General features: G+C 40.7%; 1 protein-coding gene across 1 annotated transcript in view; it reads left to right on the forward strand.

Annotated features, from left to right (window-relative positions):
- Nucleotides 1-26,886, forward strand: part of LOC129839649 (VPS10 domain-containing receptor SorCS3-like) — a 168,935-nt gene that overhangs the window by 108,061 nt on the left and 33,988 nt on the right. The window contains exon 3 of the mRNA XM_055907190.1: nucleotides 5,764-5,922. Within this exon, the coding sequence (XP_055763165.1) occupies nucleotides 5,767-5,922 (156 nt within the window). The 5' untranslated portion in view covers nucleotides 5,764-5,766. The remainder of the gene's footprint in view (nucleotides 1-5,763; nucleotides 5,923-26,886) is intronic.

Consider the following 26,886-nt stretch of genomic DNA (forward strand, 5'->3'; position numbering starts at 1 on the left):
CTGGAGACCAAACACCAGATAAACAACGGTCTCAGTGGACAGGGGCTGATGAGGATGAAATTACTGAATAAAAAATTAGGGAGGAGAAGTGCCTATTGTATGGCGTTGTAGCCAGGTTTAAACACTGCAATTGCATGCATATTATGACTACAGCTTAGTTCCCCGCAGACACTCGTGAATATGTAGTCATTCTAGGTTTTGGAAAAACAAAAAAGGCGCCTCAGTAATCAGGAGGCATATGGGTTATGGTTTGGAGGTTTGATTGAATGCATTTCCGTCTGATTGTACAGTCTGTTTGTGACACTCTCACACCAGAGCCTTAGTACTTGAAGATAGAACTAAGTGGTGAAAAGTAAAATGGATGCATAGCCTACATACAATACAACACAGCAGCTATATATCTCTTCAATTTATACTTGACAAGCAACTCAGGCAGGCAGCATTCTGTGTCTGGTGTATAATGTCTCTGCCTGCCGCATGAGGAGACTCAGACAATATAACACAGCACTTGGGGGCTCCCTAGTGCTCAGAGGCCCGTTCCACATTATATTTCCCTCTCCAATCAGTCATCGCCTTGTTCAATTCCCCAACTCTCTTTTAATATCCCGTAGAAGCTGTCAGCATACCCTCATGCAAGGTCTGTCTCTCTCGTTATTCTACTTTGCAATCATCGTGCCCGTCTCTCCCTGGCACTCAGGAAAGAACTGGAATGAAAAAAGTTATTATTGTAATTTCACCTGGATCTCTATTACTGGCAGAGCTGCACAACTCTCTGCCGACTACGCCATCAGGAGAAAAAGACCCTGAAGACCTATAAAATAATAATCTGTTGGCACATCCATATTTAAATAGTATTTCATTTCAAAGCAGTTATCGGGAGAACCTATCAGTTATTAAACGTGTTAGGCCTCCAGATGTCTGTGAATGGTTTGTTTACGTTAGCACCTATCAATGATTGGTTAACCTCTTTAATTCTGCTGGCACAGGGGTTATAACACAGAATGTTTTTTGCCCTGTGCAACATGGTCGTATATTTAGTTTACATGTTATAGGATCAAAGGCCCTTGAGCACCCTAGATTCCTGTAGTTGTAAGGGTGAGAAAGCCAAGTTACCTATATGTCTGTCCATCCAACAAGAGAAAGGTAAGACAAACTTCAAAAGAGGGATTTTCAATAACACAATAATGACTAAGACTTAGAAGAACGTAATTACATTTAGTTGAGTTAACTAGAACCGAATTGTTCATTGTCCATTCTCTGCTGCCGCTATTTGTTCTTTCTGATCAAATCAAATATTAACTCGAAGTGAAGGTTAGACGGTAGACTGACTGTTAAAAATATGTTTTATGCTTTGAATAAATGTTTTCTATCAAGCCTTTAAATGTTTTTGTAATTTGTGAGAAGCCCAAAGTTGAATGACCTTATTTAGCTTACATTCTCTTATGCTGACTTGCCTGCACTTAGGAAAGTAAATTCAAGAGTGTTACAAGCAACACTTACTCATACTGTAGTTATAGCCTCAGAACATTTACCATGACAACACAGAGACCAGAAAGACCTGTTAGAAATAGATAACATATTGTTGGTGTGTAGATAAATGCTGAAACAAAACTAATAAAACAGTAGGTGCATCTTCTCTGACCCTGCGAATATTTTCCCACTAGCTGGGCGGACTTGCCGATAGACCCTATAGTTTCCCTATCATGGTGACAGACTGAGGATGTTGCAGTTTGGTTCACCCCAGTTAGGGAATTACATCGTAGTGAAAGCTAGTCACGAGATCCTAGGATGTCCGGATGCCCTCGTTAGAGCCACGCTTTGTAAACAACCGCCATTCACCTCTGACTTCAACCGACCCACAACCCTCCTAAGCTGGAACTTGTTTCTTCCTCATTGCATTCCGGTGGCAAAGCTTAGCATCTATGTGTCTAGCGTGGGAAAATCAGGAAGACAGTTATCTCTATCTCTGTTGAGATGAGGCAGTAATGACCCTTAAATCACCATGGCAATATATTTGTGTATTTAATGCCTCAAAGGTGTTTTTTCTCCCATGTGAATATAGTATGACAATTGATTGGTTTCCACACAACAAGATTCTGTTAACGTCACTGACTATATTCTCAAGTTGTCTTAAGGAACAAATCCAGAGGCTTGACCTTTCTAAGAGCAGGTTATATATTTGAATGATGATGCTGACATTTATCGTCGAGCTTTGAAAGAAGACACCCATCATGAATTGTCCTTATGCATGTTCAGCCTTATTCCGAGGTCTTCTGCACAGTTTGACTCACAACCGCTGCTAATAATGAAGAGTAGCATTCTAGACATATAAATATAATTAAAAGACATAGAGTGAACAGACATATTAGAATTGAATGAATTCTATTTCTATGGTTGTAAGGTTGTGGATAGACGTGTTGTTATCCTAATTCACCGTAAAGATAGATAGAACGCAATTGATCTGGGTTTGACATGATTAATCTGCTGCGAGGCATCATCTTCTCCTCTCCTCTCTTTGTTTGCAGTCATCAGATGGCTCGAGCACCATCCAACAGCAGGCTGCAGCCCCTCAGACAATAACTCTCGCACTCTTCGCATGACGATTAACTCGGTCGCTGTGCTCCCACCGACTAGCTGATCATAAGCAGATAACATGTAGAGGTTATCCTAACAACCTGTATTAATCTAAGCTTTGTTACTAACCTCACTCCTCTTTGTTTCCAGGAGACACATTGGTGATCAATTGCAAAGTGGATGTGGAGCGAAATGTTAATTACCTGGCGATGCGATGGTATATTTGATGATGTGAACGTTTTTGACGATGATGTGAGCTGTTACGTAACCTCCCCTCGTGGAACCTAGTGCCTGTTAAAACTGATTCAGGAACATATCAACATGCCCATATCCATATGATCCACATAAACAATCTCAGAAAGGAAATTAATTACATCTACTAAGAGATGGGTTATGAGAAGTTTTTATTCCAGTTATGGTATTTGTCCAATACATTTTTCTACATTTTGTAAGAGAAATTATGTTTAAATAGGGTTTATTCTGAATATGTCACATGGCAAATAATATTTACTGTGCAGGAAAGTAAATCAGGTTGGTTTAAGATGAATCATCTTTGGCAGTTAATTAATACATTTCTAGACTTATCCAAATACTTTTATTCTCAACATTTCAAGTGTATGTTATGCCTTCCATTAAATGCAGCAGTGATATAGGGGATATACAGAGTGCAGCTATACACACAGCTACAGTATACAACAAGCCCTCAATAGAGATATGTCTTAATATGAAGTGTATTACAGTAATTATAAAGGAAGCCTGGTTGAAAAGGACTCGCCTAAATTATTATTATTAGAGAGCTGAGAAATGTTCAGTGTCTCCCTGTTCAGTGGTCAAGAAACATTGATCCACCCAGACCCTTCAATGACTTGTAGCATTTGTGCTTTCCCCTCTAAGTGGCGAGACAGAGCGAAGGGGTCAGACAGAAGAATCAAAAATGCAAGGTGAAATGCAATTTCCTGTAACGCTCGTCTTCCTCCTCCTCTGAGGAGGAGCAAGGATCGGACCAAGGTGCAGCGTGGTTTGGATACATACTTTTAATTAATATAAACGAAGACGAAAAACACTAGACAAAATATAAAACAAATAAACGACGTGAACAAACGAACGAAAACAGTACCGTGTGGCGAAACAAACACAGACATGGCAACAATCATCCACAAACAAACATTGAAAACAGTCAACCTTAATATGGTTCCCAATGAGAGACAATGACAAACACCTGCCTCTGATTGAGAACCATATTAGGCCAAACGAACAAACCTAAACATAGAAACAAATAACATAGACAGCCCACCCCAACTCACGCCCTGACCATACTAAATAAAGACAAAACAAGGGAAATAAGGTCAGGAACGTGACATTTCCACTCATAATAAACGCTGTTGCTTAATTCAATATTATGGAAAATGATTAGACCTGATGTTAGAAACTATAAATGACATGTGACAAGGCCCTAAGACACTGGGAGAAATAGAGGGGGCCCCTCGCGTTCCCTCGTCCCTCAATGAGGGCAATGAATGGCAAAATTGGAAGGTCAGGCAAATAACAAAAAAATCGAAGGAACATTTAAAAAAAGAGAGAAAAACTGGCACAGAATCAGCAGTCTTTATTGGCTTTAATGAAAACAATTTATCTAAATCACCACAAGAGAGGATTCCTAGTTAAATTTGGAGAAAGAGGAGTGGAGAGGATTCCTAGTTAAAGCTGGGGAAAGGGTGTGGTATTTTTGTCAGAGACAAATATACTGCTGTTTTTCCAATTCACATCTGATGCAGGGAAAGAAAACATAGTTGTTTGGGCTGTGACACTATCCAAGTCACGCTTTTCCCTTCTCCTTCTTCTGTCTGGGTTTAGTAGTTTATCATCATTAAAGCCAGGTGTCAGGTTAATGTCTTATTGCATTAAATCACAAGGAGAAAGTATATTTGAGCTATGTATGTCTTATTAATCGATACATCTATGGATTACTTTGAGAAAAAAGGCCCTGGTTCTATATAGTGGAAATGCATTTTAGGGATATTTCTGTGTTTTGAGAGTAATGAACTGTAATGAAAATGTCTGTTTTACTTCCCCCACAAATAAATGATATTATACCAAAATTTAAATACTACACCAATAAGGTCAGATTTTGTTACAATGTAGTATTTCATATTATATATAATACAGGCTTCCAAACAAAGGGCTTATCTTAATTAAGTTGTATCAACATTTGGTACTTTCACAGTATCTTTGGTTTTAAAGTATGAAAATCTACTATATTTTGCATAATTGTAATTAATATTAATATTTGCATTATTATTATGGTTTTAGTTTTACAGATCTTGCTCTGTTATTACTTTCTCAATTGGCTAATTTCTAACAAATATGCAACAAAACATTTACATTTTCTCTGAATTCATGATGAAATTAAAGTAGAAACTGTATAATTCCTAACATGGAATTAAGATTCCTCTCACTGTGGTAACATTGAGCATTCCACAAAGACATGATTCTTAATTGCACAAATATTTGTTCTTTATCACAGATTTAGATATTGTTCGAAACAAATTGCATTGCCTAGACATATAGTCATGCATGGTAAACGCAGAGTTATGGCTTCCTCTCTTGCTACACAGCTCTGTTACAGAATACCATAGCACAACAGCCTATTGATCTACACTATATTCTTAAAACTTTATTCTTAAAACATAGTATATTCTTTAACATAGCAACGTATTGTTGTAGTTGTGTTGTGGCCCCTCGTGGTTGACTTAAAGGTCCACAGGGGTATTCTGAACCAGCACTATCTCATTAAAGGGAATGTATCTGGAGAGAGGTGACTGGAAGCCAACGTGCACCAAAGAGCAGACCTGTGAGCTCACTGGAGGAGGCCAAAAAACCATGGCGATAGAGGCGAGAGGCACATTTGTAAAGTGAAGTCCAATACAAAGTGAAGGTGTAGCGCTAGTAACAGCTTGATATATGCCGAGCACTAGACCTGGAGTGCTGACATGGTGACCTCTTCACTCTCTTTCTTTCTTACTCCTCTGTATCACCATCTCTCTCTCTCTTTCTTTCTCTCTCAATCTTCCCCTCAATCTCTACTCATAACTCCCCTCTCTATCTTTCTCTATTCCTCTCCATCTCCTCCCTCTCTCACCCCACCACCCGTCTCTCTCTCAATCCCACCCCCCTCTCCCTCTCTTCCAGATAATGGTGCTGACAGGCCCTGAGTTTGAGAGCAGTGTGCTCATCAGCTCGGATGAAGGAGCGAGCTATCAGAAATACCGCCTCAGCTTCTACATCCTAAGCCTTCTGTTCCATCCAACACAGGAGGATTGGGCTCTAGCCTACAGCCACGACCAGAAGGTGAGTTCCATGTCATTTTTTCATCGCAGTTGGTTGTTTTATACAGTATGCTTTGGATTTGGAACTGTGATACACAGTCGGATAAAGCTCCAAGCTGTTGATGTTTTATCTCCTTTGATCCCGGTTCAAAAGGCGCTGTAATGTTTTATTGAATATTATTATTATTTTTTTTATTTCACCTTTATTTTACCAGGTAGGCTAGTTGAGAACATGTTCTCATTTGCAACTGCGACCTGGCCAAGATAAAGCATAGCAATTTGACACATACAACAACAGTTACACATAGAATAAACAAAACATGGTCAATAATACAGTAGAACAAAAGAAAACAAAAAGTCTATATACAGTGAGTGCAAATGAGGGAAGACAAGGGAGTTAAGGCAATAAATAGGCCATGATGGCGAAGTAATTACAATATAGCAATTACACACTGGAATGGTAGATGTGTCGTCTTAATTATGGCTGCAGCCCGACACCGGTACACTTATGACAACATCCAGCTCAAGTGCAGGGCGCGAAATTCAAAATATATTTTTTTTAAATATTTCACTTTTCACACATTAACAAGTCCATACACCAGATGAAAGGTGAACATCTTGTGAATCAAGCCAACATGTCTGATTTTTAAAATATTTTACAGGGAAGACACAATATGTAAATCTATTAGCTAATCACGTTAGCAAAAGACACCAATATTCTTACTCTATCAGTTTATGACTCCATCAGTAGCTATCACAAATTCGGCCAAATAAAGATAAGAATAGCCACTAACCAAGAAACAACCTCATCAGATGACAGTCTGATAACATATTTATTGTATAGCATATGTTTTTTTCGAAAAATTTGCATATTTCAGGTATAATTCATAGTTTACATTTCAGATACAATCAGAAATTGCACCGAAAGCAGCCATAATATTTACAGACACCAACGTCAAATACCTAATTACTCATCATAAAACATTTCTGAAAAATACATAGTGTACAGCAATTGAAAGACAGGCATCTTGTGATTCTGGACAATATTTCCGATTTATTAAATGTTTTACAGCGCAAACAAAATGTAGAGTGATATTAGCATAGCCACAATAGCCAGAAACACTTGGGCGCCCACGACCAGTCAACATGCACAACAGATATTAGAAATAGCATCATAAAATGTTTCTTACTTTTGGTGGTCTTCCGTCAGAATGTTGGATAAGGTGTCCTTTGTCCAGAATAGTCATTGTTTTGATCTGGAACGGCAAATATCCCTCTTCATATAGCATGGGCACTTGCCAAGTGACACAGATTACTCCAACGTCAACAAAGTTAGAAAACGGAACACGGCAAAACTCCCGAAAAAGTTTCAATAATCTGATTAAACTATATTGAAAAAACATACGTTACGATGATATGGTGACATGTATCAAATTTCATAATGACAGCTAAAAAGAAGCCATATCCGTGTCCACTTTCGCGCGCTCCAGTAACAGGAAATGAACGGTCACGTCAAACAAAGACCTTTTATTCCACCTCTGATCAAGATAGACACGAAATGTCTTCTCTCACCGCATCTTGACAAACCAGGGGAAGGCGTAGGAAGTGTTTGTAGACTCCTACGTCACACACCCATGTATAGGCATGCAGTTGAACAGAGCATAGATTTCTGACATTTCACTTCCTGGTCAGGAAAAGTGCTGCAGAAGGATTTCTGTTTCACTCAGAGAAATAATTCAAACGTTTTTAGAAACTAGAGAGTGTTTTCTATCCAATTGTAATAATAATATGCATATTGTACGAGCAAGAATTGAGTACGACGCCGTTTGAAATGGGCACATATAATCTGGCTACTCAATACGCCCCCTGCAGCCATAAGAAGTTAATATGATTTATTTACCTTCTTGAAGTTTTGATTAGAATATTGATTGTTGTTATCTGTTTGATGATACTTTAGTTAGACATTACCTCATGCTGTGGAGAGCTCTGTACCTCCGTTTCACACAGAGGTCACATCCTTTATAACCCCCTGTGAAGAAGACTTAACACTATGGTCAATGAATATGACCTAGCTACCAAGATGGCTATCACAACAGGGGAGAATGGTTAAGTTGGAGGAGAGAGGAGACATATCAGTCATAATGAAACGTGCCGATTCAGAGGTTGTCACTATGTGAGGTCCTAATGACAAAATAGTTTCTACACAGTCACTTCAATCAGATGCAATTTTACCATTTTAATTTGCTAAGCTTTCGGTCTGTGATGGCCTTCGTTGGAGAATGCGGACTGTAAGAGTTTGTAACACAAACTTTTGGGCTTTTTAATGAACCCGATAGATGTTGGTGATATTTAGTTTTATTTAAAAGGATGAGCCTTTGTGAACATGGAACACTCTCAGAAGACATACTTTGTGGACATGGAACACTCTCAGAAGACATACTTTGTGGACATGGAACACTCTTAGACAACATACGTACAGTTCTGATCAAACGATTCCTTAAGCACTGATGCAATGTGGAATCCGATGGTGTTAGTAAATTAGATAATGAAGTATATTTAGTTGGGACTGCAACTTTAAAACAGTCTGTTCTGTACTGATAACATATTGAGTTTTTCTATATTCAAACAGCTGTGTCTCAAACTTTGTCAGATCATTTTATTATTTGTCTTCAGTCATTTTGTATTCAATGCAGGTCAATCTTTATCTCTTTCCTCAATGTCTGGAGTAAACTGTTCTATTTTGAGGTCTAGAACTCTGGGTGACCTGTCTTGACTCTTATCTCAGAACGTGTGGGCAGTGTAAAGGCATGTTTACTATTGATGTAGCTGTTCCTCTCTCTGTCTGACTAAGGGCGATACAATTAAGAGCATCTGTGACACGTCTCAAAAATTATGAGGATGGAAAGTATTTAAACAACTCAACTTTAATAGAACTTTTCTTCCTGTTCTTCTGTGTTCATCTGGGTCTTTACAGCTGTTCAGGTCTCCTCATTGACTTCAGTATTAGAGCTGCTTGTCTTATAAATATTTTTACAAGAGCTGTTATGCCAGACAACGTCCGAGTTGTTTAGTGCAGTTATTCATGTAACACCCTCCCTGCCGTTAGAGTCAAAGAGAGAAAGCAAAGATTATATTTTTCTGAATGTGTTTATAGTGTGAGATGTATTGGGTTGGGTTGATTGGGAAGCTAATGGTGGAAGTCTGGGAGAAGTGAAGACGAACATTTTAAAAAACACAAGTCCCCTCGACTCAAGTTGTCTTCCATTCTTAACATATTGCATCCCGGCTCACACACCTCGTTGGCCCTGTGAGACAGAGCCTTGTGTCCCTCGTGGATTGTGTGAAAGATATGTTCATCAAAACGTTAACTTGGTGGGAACGTTGAGATCAAGTTTTCAGTACACATTGAAGTTACTGTAGTCACTTGGGGATATGGGGTTTTGATTTAATTATTTATTCATAAGTTTTAATGAGAGCAGACAATTCACCTCAGAAAAAGCTGCTAGTGTACAGTCATGGCCAAAAGTTTTGAAAATGACACAAATATTGATTTTCACAAAGTCTGCTGCCTCAGTTTGTATGATGACAATTTGCATATACTCCAGAATATTATGAAGAGTGATCAGATGAATAGCAATTAATTACAAAGTCCCTCTTTGCCGTGCAAATTAACTAAATACCCAAAAAACATTTCCACTGCATTTCAGCCCTGCCACAAAAGCACCAGCTGACATCATGTCAGTGATTCTCTCGTCAACACAGGTGTGATTTGTTGATGAGGACAAGGCTGGAAATCACTCTGTCATGCTGATTGAGTTCGAATAACAGACTGGAAGGTTCAAAAGGAGGGTGGTGCTTGGAATCATTGATCTTCCTCTGTCAATCATGGTTACCTGCAAGGAAACACGTGCCGTCATCATTGCTTTGCACAAAAAGAGCTTCACAGGCAAGGATATTGCTGCCAGTAAGATTGCACCTAAATCAACCATTTATCGGATCATCAAGAACTTCAAGGAGAGTGGTTCAATTGTTGTGAAGAAGGCTTCAGGGCGCCCAAGAAAGTCCAGCAAGTGCAAAGACCGTCTCCTAAAGTTGATTCGGCTGCGGGATCGGGGCACCACCAGTACCGAGCTTGCTCAGGACTGGCAGCAGGCAGGTGTGGGTGCATCTGCACGCACAGTGAGGCGAAGACTTTTGAAGGATGGCCTGGTGTCAAGAAGGGCAGCAAAGAAGCCTCTTCTCTCCAAGAAAAAAATCAGGGATGGACTGATATTCTGCAAAAGGTAGAGCGATTGGACTGCTGAGGACTGGGGTAAAGTAATTTTCACTGATGAATACCCTTTCCGATTGTTTGGGGCACCCGGAAAAAAGCTTGTCCGGAGAAGACAAGGTGAGCACTACCATCAGTCCTGTGTCATGCCAACAGTAATGCATCCTGAGACCATTCATGTGTGGTGTTGCTTCTTAGCCAAGGGAGTGGGCTCACTCACAATTTTGTCTAAGAACACAGCCATGAATAAAGAATGGAACCAACACATCCACCGAGAGCAACTTCTCCCAACCATCCAGGAACAGTTTGGTGACGAACAATGCCTTTTCCAGCATGATGGAGCACCTTGCCATAAGGCAAAAGTGTTAACTAAGTGGCTCGGGGAACATAACATCGATATTTTGGGTCCATGGCCAAGAAACTCCCCAGACCTTAATCCCTTTGAGAACTTGTGGTCAATCCTCAAGAGGCGGGTGGACAAACAAAACCCCACAAATTCTGGCAAACTCCAAGCATTGATTATGCAAGAATGGGCTGCCATCAGTCGGAAGTTAATTGACAGCATGCCAGGGCAGATTGCAGAAGTTAATTGACAGCATGCCAGGGCGGATTGCAGAAGTTAATTGACAGCATGCCAGGGCGGATTGCAGAGGTCTTGAAAAAGAAGGGTCAACACTGTAAATATTGACTCTTTGAATCAACTTCATGTCATTGTCAATAAAAGCCTTTGACACTTATGAAATGCTTGTAATTATACTTCAGTATTCCATAGTAACATCTAACAAAAATATCTAAAGACACTGAAGCAGCAAACTTTGTCGAAATTAATATTTGTGTCATTCTCAACTTTTGGCCACGACTGTAGATAAAATTACATTAGCACAGACAGACAATACACATTGATTGTACAAAAATATCCAGTTTATGTCCATTTATCTATTGCCAGTCTATCACAAAGTCTAGCAATATCTATCCACCTCAGCTCCCTCAGCACTGGTCTTTTAATACAAGTGTTCTCTGTGTTTAGGACCCTTATTCAGGTTTCTGGTGTTCTAATCAATTGGTTTTGGGTATGTCAAGAGGAGAACCCCAGGTGTCTGACATAACTTTGTTTTCCCCAAATAATGTTCCTGTCAGCCCCCTGTAGTCTCCCACTCAGACGCACAATGTCAGATGAAGAACGTCAGTCTACCGCATTCTGTACAACAACCAAATCAGATAGTTGACATGTTGGAGATGCATTTATTCACACTTCCTTTCAACCTTTGAAAAAAGTGATTAAAAAAACTTTCCACACAAGATGGATCAACAGAAACAAGTCACAGTTCTTCACACAGTCAAACAAGCACACAGTATCCAACATCACCTGAGTCACTCACCTGCATACACTATTTGCAGCCTGGTCACCCAGCACCGCAATTACATCGCAGGCAACCGAACACACTGCCTAAGCCCCATTTGAATTGAACACCAAACAACTCATTATGTGGTTATTTGTAATTCCTGCCACTGGGGGAAACAATCAGTATTGCCAGACAGCGCCACAATAATAAAACGTCAGTGTTTCTCAGGTTTATTTGTGACTTCTCCAGTCTCTGACTCACTTGCTCTACAGTGCATATTGGGATTTGATTGGTCCCTTGTCTGCATTAGGTTTGTTGCCTGCTACAGATAGCAGGATTAGTGTCATTAGACAAGTGTGGGAATGATGGCTCAGAGACCAATAGATTATAATACAATAGACTATAACTAAAGGGTGTTGTGGGGGGGGGGGGTCTTCCTGGTGAGGATAAAGCTGGAGAATGTGTTGTGAGGGGGGTCTTACTGATGAGGATAAAGCTGGAGAATGTGTTGTGAGGGGGGTCTTACTGATGAGGATAAAGCTGGAGAACGTATTGTGAGGGGGGTCTTCCTGATGAGGATAAAGCTGGAGAACGTATTGTGAGGGGGGTCTTCCTGATGAGGATAAAGCTGGAGAACGTATTGTGAGGGGGGTCTTCCTGATGAGGATAAAGCTGGAGAACGTATTGTGAGGGGGGTCTTCCTGATGAGGATAAAGCTGGAGAAGGTGTTGTGAGGGGGGTCTTCCTGATGAGGATAAAGCTGGAGAATGTGTTGTGGAGGGGGGTCTTCCTGATGAGGATAAAGCTGGAGAAGGTATTGTGAGGGGGGTCTTCCTGATGAGGATAAAGCTGGAGAATGTGTTGTGGAGGGGGGTCTTCCTGATGAGGATAAAGCTGGAGAAGGTGTTGTGGAGGGGGTCATCCTGATAAGGATAAAGCTGGAGAATGTGTTGTGAGGGGGGTCTTCCTGATGAGGATAAAGCTGGAGAAGGTGTTGTGAGGGGGGTCTACCTGATGAGGATAAAGCTGGAGAAGGTATTGTGGAGGGGGTCTTCCTGATGAGGATAAAGCTGGAGAAGGTGTTGTGAGGGGGGTCTACCTAATGAGGATAAAGCTGGAGAATGTGTTGTGAGGGGGGTCTTCCTGATGAGGATAAAGCTGGAGAAGGTGTTGTGAGGGGGGGTCTTCCTGATGAGGATAAAGCTGGAGAAGGTATTGTGAGGGGGGGTCTACCTGATGAGGATAAAGCTGGAGAACGTATTGTGAGGGGGGTCTACCTGATGAGGATAAAGCTGGAGAAGGTGTTGTGAGGGGGGGTCTTCCTGATGAGGATAAAGCTGGAGAAGGTATTGTGAGGGGGGGGTCTTCCTGATGAGGATAAAGCTGGAGAAGGTGTTGTGAGGGGGGTCTACCTGATGAGGATAAAGCTGGAGAACGTATTGTGAGGGGGGTCTACCTGATGAGGATAAAGCTGGAGAAGGTATTGTGAGGGGGGTCTTCCTGATGAGGATAAAGCTGGAGAAGGTATTGTGCGGGGGGTCTTACTGATGAGGATAAAGCTGGAGAAGGTATTGTGAGGGGGGTCTTCCTGATGAGGATAAAGCTGGAGAACGTATTGTGAGGGGGGTCTTCCTGATGAGGATAAAGCTGGAGAAGGTGTTGTGGAGGAGGGTCTTCCTGATGAGGATAAAGCTGGAGAAGGTATTGTGAGGGGGGTCTTCCTGATGAGGATAAAGCTGGAGAAGGTATTGTGAGGGGGGTCTTCCTGATGAGGATAAAGCTGGAGAAGGTATTGTGAGGGGGGGGGTCTTCCTGATGAGGATAAAGCTGGAGAAGGTATTGTGAGGGTGGTCTTCCTGATGAGGATAAAGCTGGAGAAGGTATTGTGCGGGGGGTCTTCCTGATGAGGATAAAGCTGGAGAATGTGTTTTTTTGGATGATGTATATGTAGCTTTAGGGATGCAATCGCACAAACACACATAGGTTCACAGGCACACACACACACACACACACACACACACACACACACACACACACACACACACACACACACACACACACACACACACACACACACACACACACACACACACACACACACACACACACACACACACACACACACCTGTTCGACAAATATACCAAAGCTGAATGCATGCAGACATACACACAAACACAAAACTTAGACATAGAAGACTAAACTAGAAAGCGCAGGCCTGGTGGAACTCAAACTCAATAGGATGCAGTTTTGGCAGCGCTGGCACAACGAAGCAGAGAGAACAAGGGACTGAAAACAAAGGGAAATGATGGATACAGCGAGGAGAGATAGAGAGCGCGAACAGAGACGAGTTACTATTTTAATAGAATAGCAGATATACATTGTCACAACAGCAGATGGATGGAGGTGTGCTGTTAAATAGCCAATGTGCTAACAACAAGGAAACAGATTGTAGCATGAGTGAGAAACTTGCCATACACCTGTGTTCCTTTGGTGATATTGTGGATGTGTGACATCCTTTTGGTTTTTCAGCATGTGTCGGCTTACTTATATTGAGTGCAAAGCCCCAGTTGATGGACTGCCACTTCAATTCAATCCACAGGTTGTCAATGGGGTTCAAGTCTGGAGACTGAGAGGTTAAGTGCAAAATCTTGATTTTGTGGTCAATTAACCACTTCTTTAAGGATGTTCATGTGTGCTTGGAGTTATTATCTTGCTGGAAGATCCACTTGCGGCCACGTTTCAGCCTCCAGGCAGAGGCAAACATGTTTTTTGCTAAAATGCCCTTGTATTGGGTAAAGTTCATGATGCCGTTGACCGTGCCCCAGGACCAGTGGAAGCCAAATATCACCATAGCATCAAAGATCCACCACCATATTTTACAGTAAGCATGGGGTTCTTCTCTTCATATGGATATTTCTTTAGACACCAAACCCACTACTTGTGTACGTGGCCAAAGAGCTTTCTTTTTATGTCATCCAACACATGTAAATGCCTAGAGATTGCTAAATGGCATTGGCACCTGAATTAGAACCTGTGATATGGTCAGATGACACTAAAATAGAGCTCTATGGCCATGCATAAATACTTTTTTTTTTGCATTTGTATTTTTTATTTAATACTCTATTTTTTGCTCATCTTTGTCAAAGGTGCCAAATATGTTGTACCTGACTGTATGTGAGTATGACATCCTTTTGCCTTTTTAGGATGGGCAGCTTCTTTATTGCATTCCAAGCTCCAGTTGCAAGGCAATGGCAGGCTACCTTCATACAGGTACTGTGTTATTGGGTTATGTCTTATGAGTACCCCTCCTTGCCCTTGGTGAATACCACACGTCCACAGGGTATATTTAGAATTCCTATCCACTCACCTGAAGGCTCCAATATTTCAGTGGCGTCATAACCTTTGGTATTCTTCTGTCAAGTCGTGTGTGTGTGTGTGTGTGTGTGTGTGTGTGTGTGTGTGTGTGTGTGTGTGTGTGTGTGTGTGTGTGTGTGTGTGTGTGTGTGACAAGGGAGTGGGACAAGGGAGTGGGAGTGAAGATTCTGAATTAAAGACTGGGGAAAAAGGGAGATTAACCTTTCACGAGCCTCAACCCCGGATCTGGGAGCCCCCCCCCCCCCCCCCCCCCACCCCACACTGATTAGCATCGCTAGCATAGCGTCACAATTAAATAGTAGCATCTAAATATCATTAAATCACAAGTCCAAGACACCTAATGAAAGATACAGATCTTGTGAATAAAGCCACCATTTCAGATTTTTAAAAGGTTTTACAGGGAAGACACAATATGTAAATCTATTAGCTAAACACGTTAGCAAAAGACACCATTTTTCTTTGTCCACCATTTTTTCTCTCCACCAGTAGCTATCACCAATTCGGCTAAACTAAGATATTGATAGCCACTAACCAAGAAAAAACCTCATCAGATGACAGTCTGATAACATATTTATGGTATAGGATAGGTTTTGTTAGAAAAATGTGCATATTTCAGGTATAAATCATAGTTTGCCATTGCAGCCACCATCACAAATCTCACCAAAGCGACTAAAATTACTACAGAGAGCAACTTGTATTACCAATTTACTCATGATAAAACATTTCTTAAAAATACACAGCACATAGCAATGGAAAGACACAGATCTTGTGAATTCAGACAACATTTCAGATTTTCTAAGTGTTTTACGGCGAAAACACAATAAATCGTTATATTAGCATACCACATATGCAAACGTTACCCGAGCACTGAATCAAGCCAAAGAGAGCGATAACGTAAATATCGCCAACATATATTAATTCTTCACTAACCTTCTCAGAATTCTTCCGATGACACTCCTGTAACATCATATTACTACATACATATAGAGTTTGTTCGAAAATGTGCATATTTAGCCACCAAAATCATGGTTAGACAATGACAAAAGTAGCCCAGCTGGTCAGAAAATGTCGTGCACCATATTAGACAGTGATCTAGTCTTATACATAAATACTCATAAACTTGACTAAAAAATATAGGGTGGACAGCGATTGATAGACTATTTAATTCTTAATACAATCGCGGACTTACATTTTTTAAATTATCCTTACTTTTCAATACAGCTTGCGCCAAGCAAAGCTACACCTAACAAAATGGCGGAACGTGCGTTTAACATTTTTCTACAGAACAACGATTTATCATCTTAAATATGTCTTACTATGAGGTGATCTTCCATCAGAATCTTGGGCAATGAATCATTTCTTGGGTCTAATCTTCTTTTGGTCGAAAGATGTCCTCTTGTCTGTCGAAATGCCCACTAACGTTCGACCGGGACCCCGAAACGTGCCCGGTGCTTCAAAGTGCACAACAAAGCAATGCCTCAAAATCGCACTAAACGGATATAAATTGCTATAAAATGGTTCAAATTAACTACCTTATGATGCTGTTAACACCTATAACGAGTAAAAATATGACCGGAGAAATATTACTGGCTAAACTAAAGCTTGGAAGGAGGCGAGTCCGATGTCCTTAGCGCGCCACGCGCAGGCAGCCAAAGGAAGTTACTTCTGGTATTTGGTGATTTGTAGAGGCACTGATTGCGCAATCGACTCCATTCAAAGCTTCATCACGTACTGACACCCAGGGGAAGACGTAAGCAGTGCCTGTTTCTCCATAGCATTTACAGTGACCTTTAAACTGACTCCAGATCAGTAGCCAAGATGTTTGAAATCTGACTCCCTATCATGAAAAGTGCTGTAGAATGAGTTCTGTTTCACTCAGAGACAAAATTCCAACGGCTATAGAAACTAGAGAGTGTTTTCTATCCAATAATAACAATAATATGCATATTGTACGAGCAAGAATTGAGTACTAGGCAGTTTAATCTGTAGAGCAAATTATGCCAATGCGAAACAGCACCCCCTATAGTTGCAAGAAGTTAAAGGATGATTGAAATGGTATTACAGTTTTTCTCAATCGCTTTGGCTCAATTAGATAAAAAAAATTTAACAATAAGTTCAAATCTCTGAACAATTAGTTTCTTGTTCACCTCACATTTTAATTTCTTATTCATTTAAGCAAATTGCACATGTTTTGACACGTGTGCAAAAGAGTAAGTACAATTGTCCTCAATTTGCCCAATAACTACATGCACATGGCCTGCTGATGAAAACTGATGAGTTGATTCTCAGTGAAACTGTCATACTCTTCACAACTTTTAAACATTCTTTCATTGTGTGAGCCATCATATGCAAAATGATCCATTCAATGATCAAAATCCATAAATATCTATGACATGGAATCTTTGTGATGTCTGCTAAACTGACAAATTACATGCCAGGTGACATAGTAATGAAATAGGAATCACAATCTTACCAATCAAGCATATATATGGAGCTTACCCACAGCACAATCACTACAATTTTTGAACATGGAGGAACATCACAACTCTGAACAGCAGCTACATGCTGGTGGAAGAGAAATAAGATGATGTGTAAGAATGCACGGTGGTGGTGGTGGTGGTAGGAGAAGACATAATAGAGGGAGAGGTAGAAGGCAAAGAATAAGAGTCCCTGATGAAATCAGAGCCACAATTGTGGACCATGTCATGAACCATAGTCTTACAATGGAGGAGGCTGGTCAGAGAGTACAGCCTAATGTAAACAGGTCCACCGTGTCATCAATTATGCAAGCATTCCGTAGGGGAAACAGGTCAATATGTGCTCGTCCTCTACTTTTGTTACAGCATTTCATTCACAACAATATAGCAACTATTGTAAAGTTAAATGCAAGTCTGAAAATCACAATGTACCGTAAGATTTGTATGAGGAATATACAGTAATGCAGCACAATTTCAATACAATATACTATCGGTAACATGATCTATTTGTGAATTCTACATGTCATATATAGGACTGCACAACGACCTCGTGCTGGTGGCAGAGCAGCAGTGTTCAGTCATCAGCAAGAACAAGATATTTGCAACATGGTCATAGCCAACAATTCCATCAGACTAAGAGAGATCCAAAGTGCAATCATAAATCACAACAATATCTTCGCAAATATCAATTCTGTCAGCATTTCCACTATACACAGAGTTTTGAAGAAATCGAATGACTATGAAAAAACTCTACAAGGTGCCATTTGAGAGGAATAGTGAGAGTGAAGGAGCTGTGGTACCAGTATGTCCAGGTAAACCATTGGTGTGCACTTGGTATATTGTACAGGGAGTTTTACTGTACTTCAATGATGCCTGTATGTACTTCTTGAAGTTGTAGATAACATTTCTACTTTACTAAACTGTCTGATTCTAGAAAAAGCTATGTAAAACTAACTTTATATTTGGTTTCTGTGTTACGATATAGAGAATAATGGAACTGGAAAGACAAGAAATTACCCACATTCTTGTTTTTGTGGACGAGGCTGGGTTCCATCTGGCCAAAGGCAGGAGACGTGGCCGCAATCTCATTGGACACCGAGCCACAATTGGCACACCAGGCCAACGTAGGGGAAATATTACAATATCTGCTGCCATTTCTGAGAGTGGTGTGAGCACACATTCCACCCATTGGGCCATATAACACCCAATTTCTCCTGTCCTTCTAAATACACGTTACAGAGATCTAATACCAGAACACGAACAAGGTTTAGTTAGACCAGATTTGCCAAATGATGTAATTGTGTGGGATAATGTCAGCATCCACCGAACCAACAGTGTTAGGGAATGGTTTGCTGCGCATGAAAGAATAACAATGGAGTTCATTCCACCATCCTCCCCATTCCGGAATCCGGTAGAGGATTTTGTTTCAGCATGGAGGTGGAAAGTATATGACTATCGGGCACAAGATCAGATGTCTCTGTTAGATGCCATGAATGCTGCTTGTGAGGACGTCACAGGCGATCATTGCAGGGGATGGTTGCACCACGCGAGGAGATTTTTCCCCTAGTGCATCGCAAGGGAAAACATCAAATGTGATGTTGACGAAAATCTCTGGCCAGACAAACAAGAGCGACAGGATGTCCACCAAGAAGATGGGAACTTGTAGTGTTACGTACTGTGAGGAGGTACATTTTATTGTTTTTTACAGAACTACTGCAGGTTTTTTCATTATTGTGTTTTTATAAAAGAAAATTGCATGGATGCCATTTTGTGGCAAATTCTCTGTTCACTATACATTACTTACTTTATATAAAAAAATTGACATACAAATGTGAATTTTCTGTTTACATGCTACAAAAATGTATTTATTGTATACATGCAAATGTGCAAATTCTTTTCCTGTGCACTACAGTATTGTACAGTATTGACTTTTCCCAGTAAACTTTTACCTACTGTTGACATCGGTATCTTTAAAAGCTCAGTGTGATACACAACAGCATTCAGCTAGACAAAATGTACATTATTGTATAGTACAGTAAGCAGTCAGTGTCAACTATAAAGTAGAACAAAACTGACATTTCTTGTGTGACAAACATTTCCACGGTTGACTACAGTGGTGAAAAAACAAGGAAACATTTTGACCAGTACGGCTCACACAATGACAAAAAAACGTTTCATTTTGGTGGCATTAGCCAATTTACTGACATAATAACTAGGTTTTGAACCATGAATTGAATGTTTTGGATGAGGTACTACATTTTGCAGACATGGAATAGAGTTGTAAAGTCCCATAATACAGTTGTGACACTTGCACTTACAATTTAGAGAAAGTTAAGACTGTTTCAAAAAATTTGCCAAAGTGATTGAGAAACTGTAAACAAAGCATCTATTTCAGTTAAAGGTGTTCTTTATTTTACTGTTGTAATTGTTGCTTGCAGTGGAGGAGCTGATATCAGTTGATCGCTTTTGTCAATTTGTCTTGAAACAGGGCTTTCAGAATATATTCACTTCTTTCTCTCCGTTATTGGCCCATGCTACAGTGACAGTGAGGGAGAAAACACACTTTTCACGGTTTGCATACGTCCCTTCCCTGAGCTGGCACTGATGGTGATCTGACACTTTATTACACCTCTCCCACTTCCTCTCTTGTTTCTTCCTGTCCCTGCTTTTTGAATCCCCCTCTTCTCGTCCGCTGCAGACAGAAGTCAGAGTGTGTATCTCAGTCAGGGACAAGGCTGACATTTAACTTTTCAAATAGGATCAGCTGGGTATCAGTGCTGCCAACCTTCCATCATTATTCTGTGGGGAAGACATAATAGTCGACGTGATGGATTCTGCCTCTTGCTGAACCTCGCCTCTTACCTACAATTCAACAGTCTGTGGCCGGCTCCACATTCATATGTTGCTAAAATAACCCGCTCTGCATTTTTTTTCTTGTTTATTAGTATGATAAACAGTCTCCCCCTGAGGGAGAGCGATAGTGAAAGGGGCAGCCATTTGAATCCATTAGTGTTTATGGTCGTTTGAAGCTGCCAGCCAATGGTTTTGGTTTCATGATCTATTTGAAATAGGGGATTATCAAAGCATCTTCCTCTTTCAGTAGAATGTTGATGTGGACTGGAGTTGGTCTATTCTGGAGTTGGTCTATTCTGGAGTTGGTCTATTCTGGAGTTGGTCTATACTGGAGTTGGTCTATACTGGAGTTGGTCTATACTGGGGTTGGTCTATACTGGGGTTGGTCTATACTGGGGTTGGTCTATACTGGGGTTGGTCTATACTGGGGTTGGTCTATACTGGGGTTGGTCTATACTGGGGTTGGTCTATACTGGGGTTGGACTATACTGGAGTTGGGCTATACTGGAGTTGGACTATACTGGAGTTGGACTATACTGAAGTTGGACTATACTGAAGTTGGACTATACTGGAGATGGTCTATACTGGAGATGGTCTATACTGGAGATGGTCTATACTGGAGATGGTCTATACTGGAGATGGTCTATACTGGAGATGGTCTATACTGGAGATGGTCTATACTGGAGTTGGGCTACACTGGAGTTGGTCTATACTGGAGTTGGACTATACTTTGTCGATACAGAATACTTTACTTTGTCGCAGTAACGCAGGATTGGTATGTGCTAAAACTTCCAATCAGATACTAAACCTGGGCGATTCTACCTCATGTACTGCAGATTTGGACAGCAAGACAAATTGAACCAGCAAAGCTGTACTCCACATTATTGATTTTACTTTTATAGAGCGTCAATTCCAGTATATCTAACCTGTAGTGTTATACTACACACCTGGGTGTAATTATCTACCTTTCCCATGACATTAACAACCAAACACAATGAAAACGCCCAGAGAATGCTTTTTCATTAGCATTTTCATGCGCTCTCAGCTGCAATTCCTTTCCCGCATGTATACCACTTAGACATACATTCAGTGCCAGTTTTATTTGGACTTGGGGAACCTTTGATGCCCTTGAGGTTTAGAACATACAGTATTTGTTTAATGTGGCCAGAGATTGGCTCTTTAGGACAACATTAGTATTGTACTAATTGAAAAGTGAAATTAAATGGAGTCGTCATTGCACAAATAGTGCAGAGGGAGGATCAAAGATGTATAGTTCAAAAGTGCTGCGTTCACCAGAAAAATAAATATCCCATCCACCACCCCCCATCTCTAGTCGTACACATCCCCCACATTTCCCCTAATGATCGCAACTTGCCCAGGAGCCTATAAATCGTGAACAGTAGTGAAACTAAGTGCCTCATCATTATGTGGTCTTTACCTATCCTCTCTCTGATAAAATCTACCATATGTCTTGAGGATTAGGGGCACAATGTCATTTCCATAAGCTTTTTATATATTTTTTTTTACTAATGACATCCATGTGCCATTCTGTGGTCTTTGGCGTAAGGGGGTAAATTTAATTATGGTGACTGAAGTTGGATGGGCCCATTTTGGGTTGTGGTATAGTGCTGTTGCTGTTAGTTCATTCCCTGTGTGTTAGGAAACCCCATTGGAGGTCCATGTTAAGACGGTTGTCACATTAACAACTGCATGTGCATTCATAACATGCCTGTAGGGGTTTTAACATGTTCATCGTGCCACCACGGAAACATAAACCCATATGTCTATATATACAAATATATAGTCTCAAGCTTATTTTAAAGCTGAACTTCCCATAAGGTGAAAGAGTGTTCCTCCCAGCACGTGTTATTGCTTTTGTTTAGTTGAAGTAACAGAGGAGATGAACATCCAGCGTCGCAGTAAAAATAAATCACAGTAAATACTCTGCTGTTCTATTGTGATGTCAGAGAAAAACGAAACAGTATTCGTTGTTTGAAGTAACTTTGATGTTGTAGCATTGCAAATGGACGTGGCAGTTAAACAATTAAGCTTTAACTACAAACCTATGGTTTAGTAGTAATCTACCATACAAAATGCTATATAGCAACATCACCCTTTCAATATGGCATATTCCATGTACTCTTATGTTTAGTATTGTATTGAGTATGAAACAGACATTGTAGATAATGTTGCCAATATGTCACAGTACAGCCTACTTTGTAGTATACTAGTTTGTGTGATGCAGGTAATTGTGGGAAGGAAATATCCTCTGAAACCCGACAGGATACGACATGTTGTTCAACTGTACAGTACACTTACCGAGCAAGGTGACCTGGAAGTATAAGAATAGTGATTTTAAGAAACAGCAGGGAACATTTTGGAATGGGAGCAAATTAAAGTACTGTGGGCTGAATAATGAAAGAGGGAACAGCCTGAAATGTACCTTTTACCTTTTGTCTTCTGTCATCCTGAGTAGAGTGATAGATGGACTCCTAATCCCCCTCCCAACCCTGTCCCCTCCCGCCCCCCTCCTCCTATCATCCTCTCTCTGATATTCAGATAAAGTCATGAACAGGAGTTGAGTGCAGCCCAGAGCAAACCATACACTTCAAGGGCATGTGAAAATGTCTGGAGGATAGTTTGGCTTCTCCGGGTTTCACAGGGATCATACTGAACAGGTGCGGCCCACATCTGGATAAACCCGCGTCAGTCTGTCAGGGTCTTAGGATTTGGAGGTATTATCAGTCTGGATGAGAGGCAGGCTGGGAAATGAGAAAATAACACTGACTGTTGAGAAAAATGGTCACAACTTTTGTGGCAGAACTAAGTTGTGTAAACTGAGAAGACTCAGGGAGAGGTAAATCGTTGCTAATCGCTAATATGTTATATCATCAAAATCACATATACGGTTGTTCTCTTGATACTTTCTACCTCATTAACCTTGTCGATTAGGTTTCGCCAACATTTGTCACTTGCCATTGTTTTTGCTTTTCAAAACACACAGGCAACAAATGAATGTGACGAATGTTGGCTGTTGGCGCTTAGCTTGCTAGCAGAACGAATCATTTTTCTCCAATCCCTTCTCCCAGGAGAGCAGCTACCAAAAAACAAATCAGGAGATGGTAGGAATCAGCCTTGTTGATCGTGCCACACAGTCCCTCCAGTCCTTCTACAAGCAAATATTGCTTAATCCACCCTAATGATGCAAATGTATGCCTTTAAATAAATTCCACACAGAATCGTATCGCCACTAAACGTTAGCCCAAATGCAATGGGGGACATCCATCTCAATAAAATATGCAGAGTGAGAAAATAAATAGAAAAAATACATTATTCAGGATTTTCTCTCCTCATTTGCATAACATTGACTATATAAAAATGAATTAGCATTTCGAATTCTGTGGTAATAATAGTAATATTTGGGATATTGCCTTTCTGTGGATGGGTTTCAGCTCTTGTCGTTGGAGGAGTCTCCTTCAGATAAGCTGGTTTAAATCAATCCTTGTTTTATAGGAGTCGGTGAATTTATAAATCCCACAGTGCTTTCGCTTACAGGATCTCTTGTCATTGTAATCCGTGGCTGACACCTTTCTGCTGCTCAATACTGATTCTTCATTCTAAAACCTCCCGTTTCTGACATCGACAAGACTTAAATAGATGTACTGTAATACAGAGAGAGCAGTAAACCATTTTTCTGATTTAAGAGCTTGTGTTGTGTTAGCAGAAGCAACATCTGCCCCTTATGTGTGTTCCCAGACCTGTATCCAGGTAGTAAAACTTTAGTATCCAACTGTGGTTGTATTATATTATGTGGTGCAAACTCTTCAATGGAACACACTGTATGACAAAATGGCTTCCTTACGTCAGCAGTTTCACTCCTCCGCATAAACTGATCCTAAAAAGTGAAGGTTGATCTTGAGTCAAAATGGCCTCCCAGTCTCATTGCAGTGCATAGGCCCACTTTGTCGTGATGTGACCAGCAAAGTGCTGTGGAGTCAGAACCCAAAATGGTTCCTTCAAAATAAAAACACACTCCTGTCTATTCATTTAACAGTATGTGCTGATCTACATCCAAAATGGCCTCCAACACCAATGCAGTGCCTCCCTTCTCCCACCCATCTTAGACCTGGATGCGACCCTGCAAGGTATTGCTGGTCCAGAGACAAAATGGCTGCTCCTTCTCCTCTTCCACTGTGGCGCATTTCTCAGCTCAATACCCCTCCAGATGGCAGGTATCTTTATCCAACTGTGGCTATATTATATTATGTGATGCAGACTGCAATGAAACACACTGTATGACAAAATGGCTTCCTTACATCAGCAGTTTCACTCCTCCGCATAATCTGATCCTCGAAGGTGATGTTGATCTTGAGTCAAAATGGCCTCCCCAATCTCCACCACTGTAGTACATAGGCCCACTTTGTCATGACACAACCAGCAAGGTGCTGTGGAGTCAGACCCCAAAATGGATCCTCCACAATATAAACACACTCATGTCTATTATTTACTAATAGTGCTGATCTAAATCCAATATTGGCCTCCAATACCATCGGGGCGCCTCCCCTCCCCCACCCACCTTAGATCTGGATGCGACACTGCAAGGTATTGCTGAGCCAGAGACAAAATTGATGCTTCTTCTCCTCCTTTTCCTCCTCCACCTCCTCCCCCTCCTGCTCCTCCACTGTGGTTCATATTTCATCTCAATGCCCCTCCAGATGGCAGGTATCTTTAGTGCTCAGCCCAAATGTCCGCTGAAGCTGCAACAGGTCGGCTCCCCTTGCAGTTCACTGGACCCAGCAGGTCCTCTCAGGACACCTTTAACGGACTTCAATTTGAAACACACTCATGATAATGCAGATCTCCATATTGCCTTTAACAGTGGACTAATAAGTGCCCATATTGCCTTTAGCAGTGGACTAATAGTGTAATTTTCTCTGCGTTTACCTCATAGCACTTCACAGAGCAATTAATCCTAATTGGTTAACAATGCAGACATACCAAGCCTAAGTACTTAGTTGTGTATTATTAATTTGCATTGTGAATCACCACATTTTTTCACAGTCTAGACATGTAGAAGCAATATACTTACTTACACATCCACACACATTTTTTCCACCATAAAATTAACCTTTTAAAATCTCTTTACACACCACTAAACTACACCTATAAAAGGTGTCGGGTTCTAGGAAGAGGTTGTTGTTGACGAGTTTGCAGAGCGTAACGAGCGGAATAGATGACTGAGCTCAACAGCCATCATTCCTCCCCACCAGAGATTACACATTTGGTGACATTGTGAACCAAAGCAGTTGCAGCGCCGTTTGAACGGCTGCTATCATTTGTTATTTAACTGCGGTAGTGCAGATGTGTGCCCCATTAAGATCCATTGAGGGACGGTGGTGGGTAGTACGTCACCGCAATGCGAGAGGGAATTGGTATTGGTTTATAGGAAAGTGGGCTCCATTAGCGTGTGAAGTTCATCTCCTGAGATAATTGTTTTATTTGGCAGGTGCATACTACTAGCAACATGAGATGTTCCACTTCCATGTTTAGCGATACGGTATGCTGTATGAGAATACATGCTGTTGCCATTGCAGTGTGTTTCATTTTTATATGTGTCATCAAACTCTGAAGATTGTTGAGTGTTGATGTAATGCACCGCCGCGTTGCATTCTCCTGGCTCCGTAAATTCCAGAAAAAAGGCACTGTCAATCGGTGCGGTTTGATTTAGGGTACTGTACATAAATGCTTAATGAATTCATAGGAGGCTTACTTAGGTGTTGTAAAAGTGACTTATAGTATTTGTTCAGGACACAGGGTGTATAATATGCCATTATCATTTCCATGACTCCACATGTCCTATTGCCATTGGGAGGAGATTCTGCTGTTGGGTTGTTAAAGGTTGTGTTTTATATATAGTAGCTCAAAATATTAGGTTGGAATAATACTGAAAATGATGATAATGGCCTTTTAATGTTTCAATAGACTGCCTGAAAGTTCAGCCGGTTGTAGTGTGATGGAGTTTTGGCCGTCCTGGTGACATTGAGATAAAAACGACTATATTAGACCTTTAATGAATGGTGGTGGCGAAAGAGAAGCCAGTTGTGATATCTAGCTTCCAGGGTTCAGATGAAAGAAGGAAGTAGAATAATAAGAACCCCAGATAACCTTTCTGTGACTGCAGGCTTGTTTTTTCTACATATCTTTGACCACAGGGGCAAGAACATTAGTGAAAAAAAGATTCAAGTTGAATAACTCTGAAAGAAACCCAAAAACAACTCTAGTATGTAGCCTGAAGGACAGCAACAACGAACGTAACGATTTCTGATACTATAACTTTAAAATTCAAAATGCACTCACATATCTGAGCAATCTTTTTTTGCAGGTGCATGGTAAGTTGGACAAGATGAAGGAAAAAAGGAAACCGCACACTGCTCTTCATAGTATCACTGATCATTAATAAGCTTATGTATCGGCCTCACGGCCTTCGTCAGAGCTTTTGTGAGTTTTTTTAAAATTAGCATCCTTATGTAGACCTAGCCCCACCCACATCCGTTCCACGCATCGCAAGGGGTTGGAGGCAAAGGAAAAACAAATAAGTGCTACCAAATATAACAATATGCCTTTCATAAATATTTGAATAAAGTGTGTAAATTAGACGTATTAAACA

Source organism: Salvelinus fontinalis, chromosome 40 (genome assembly GCF_029448725.1).
Source record: "Salvelinus fontinalis isolate EN_2023a chromosome 40, ASM2944872v1, whole genome shotgun sequence".
Classification (NCBI taxonomy): Eukaryota; Metazoa; Chordata; class Actinopteri; order Salmoniformes; family Salmonidae; genus Salvelinus; species Salvelinus fontinalis.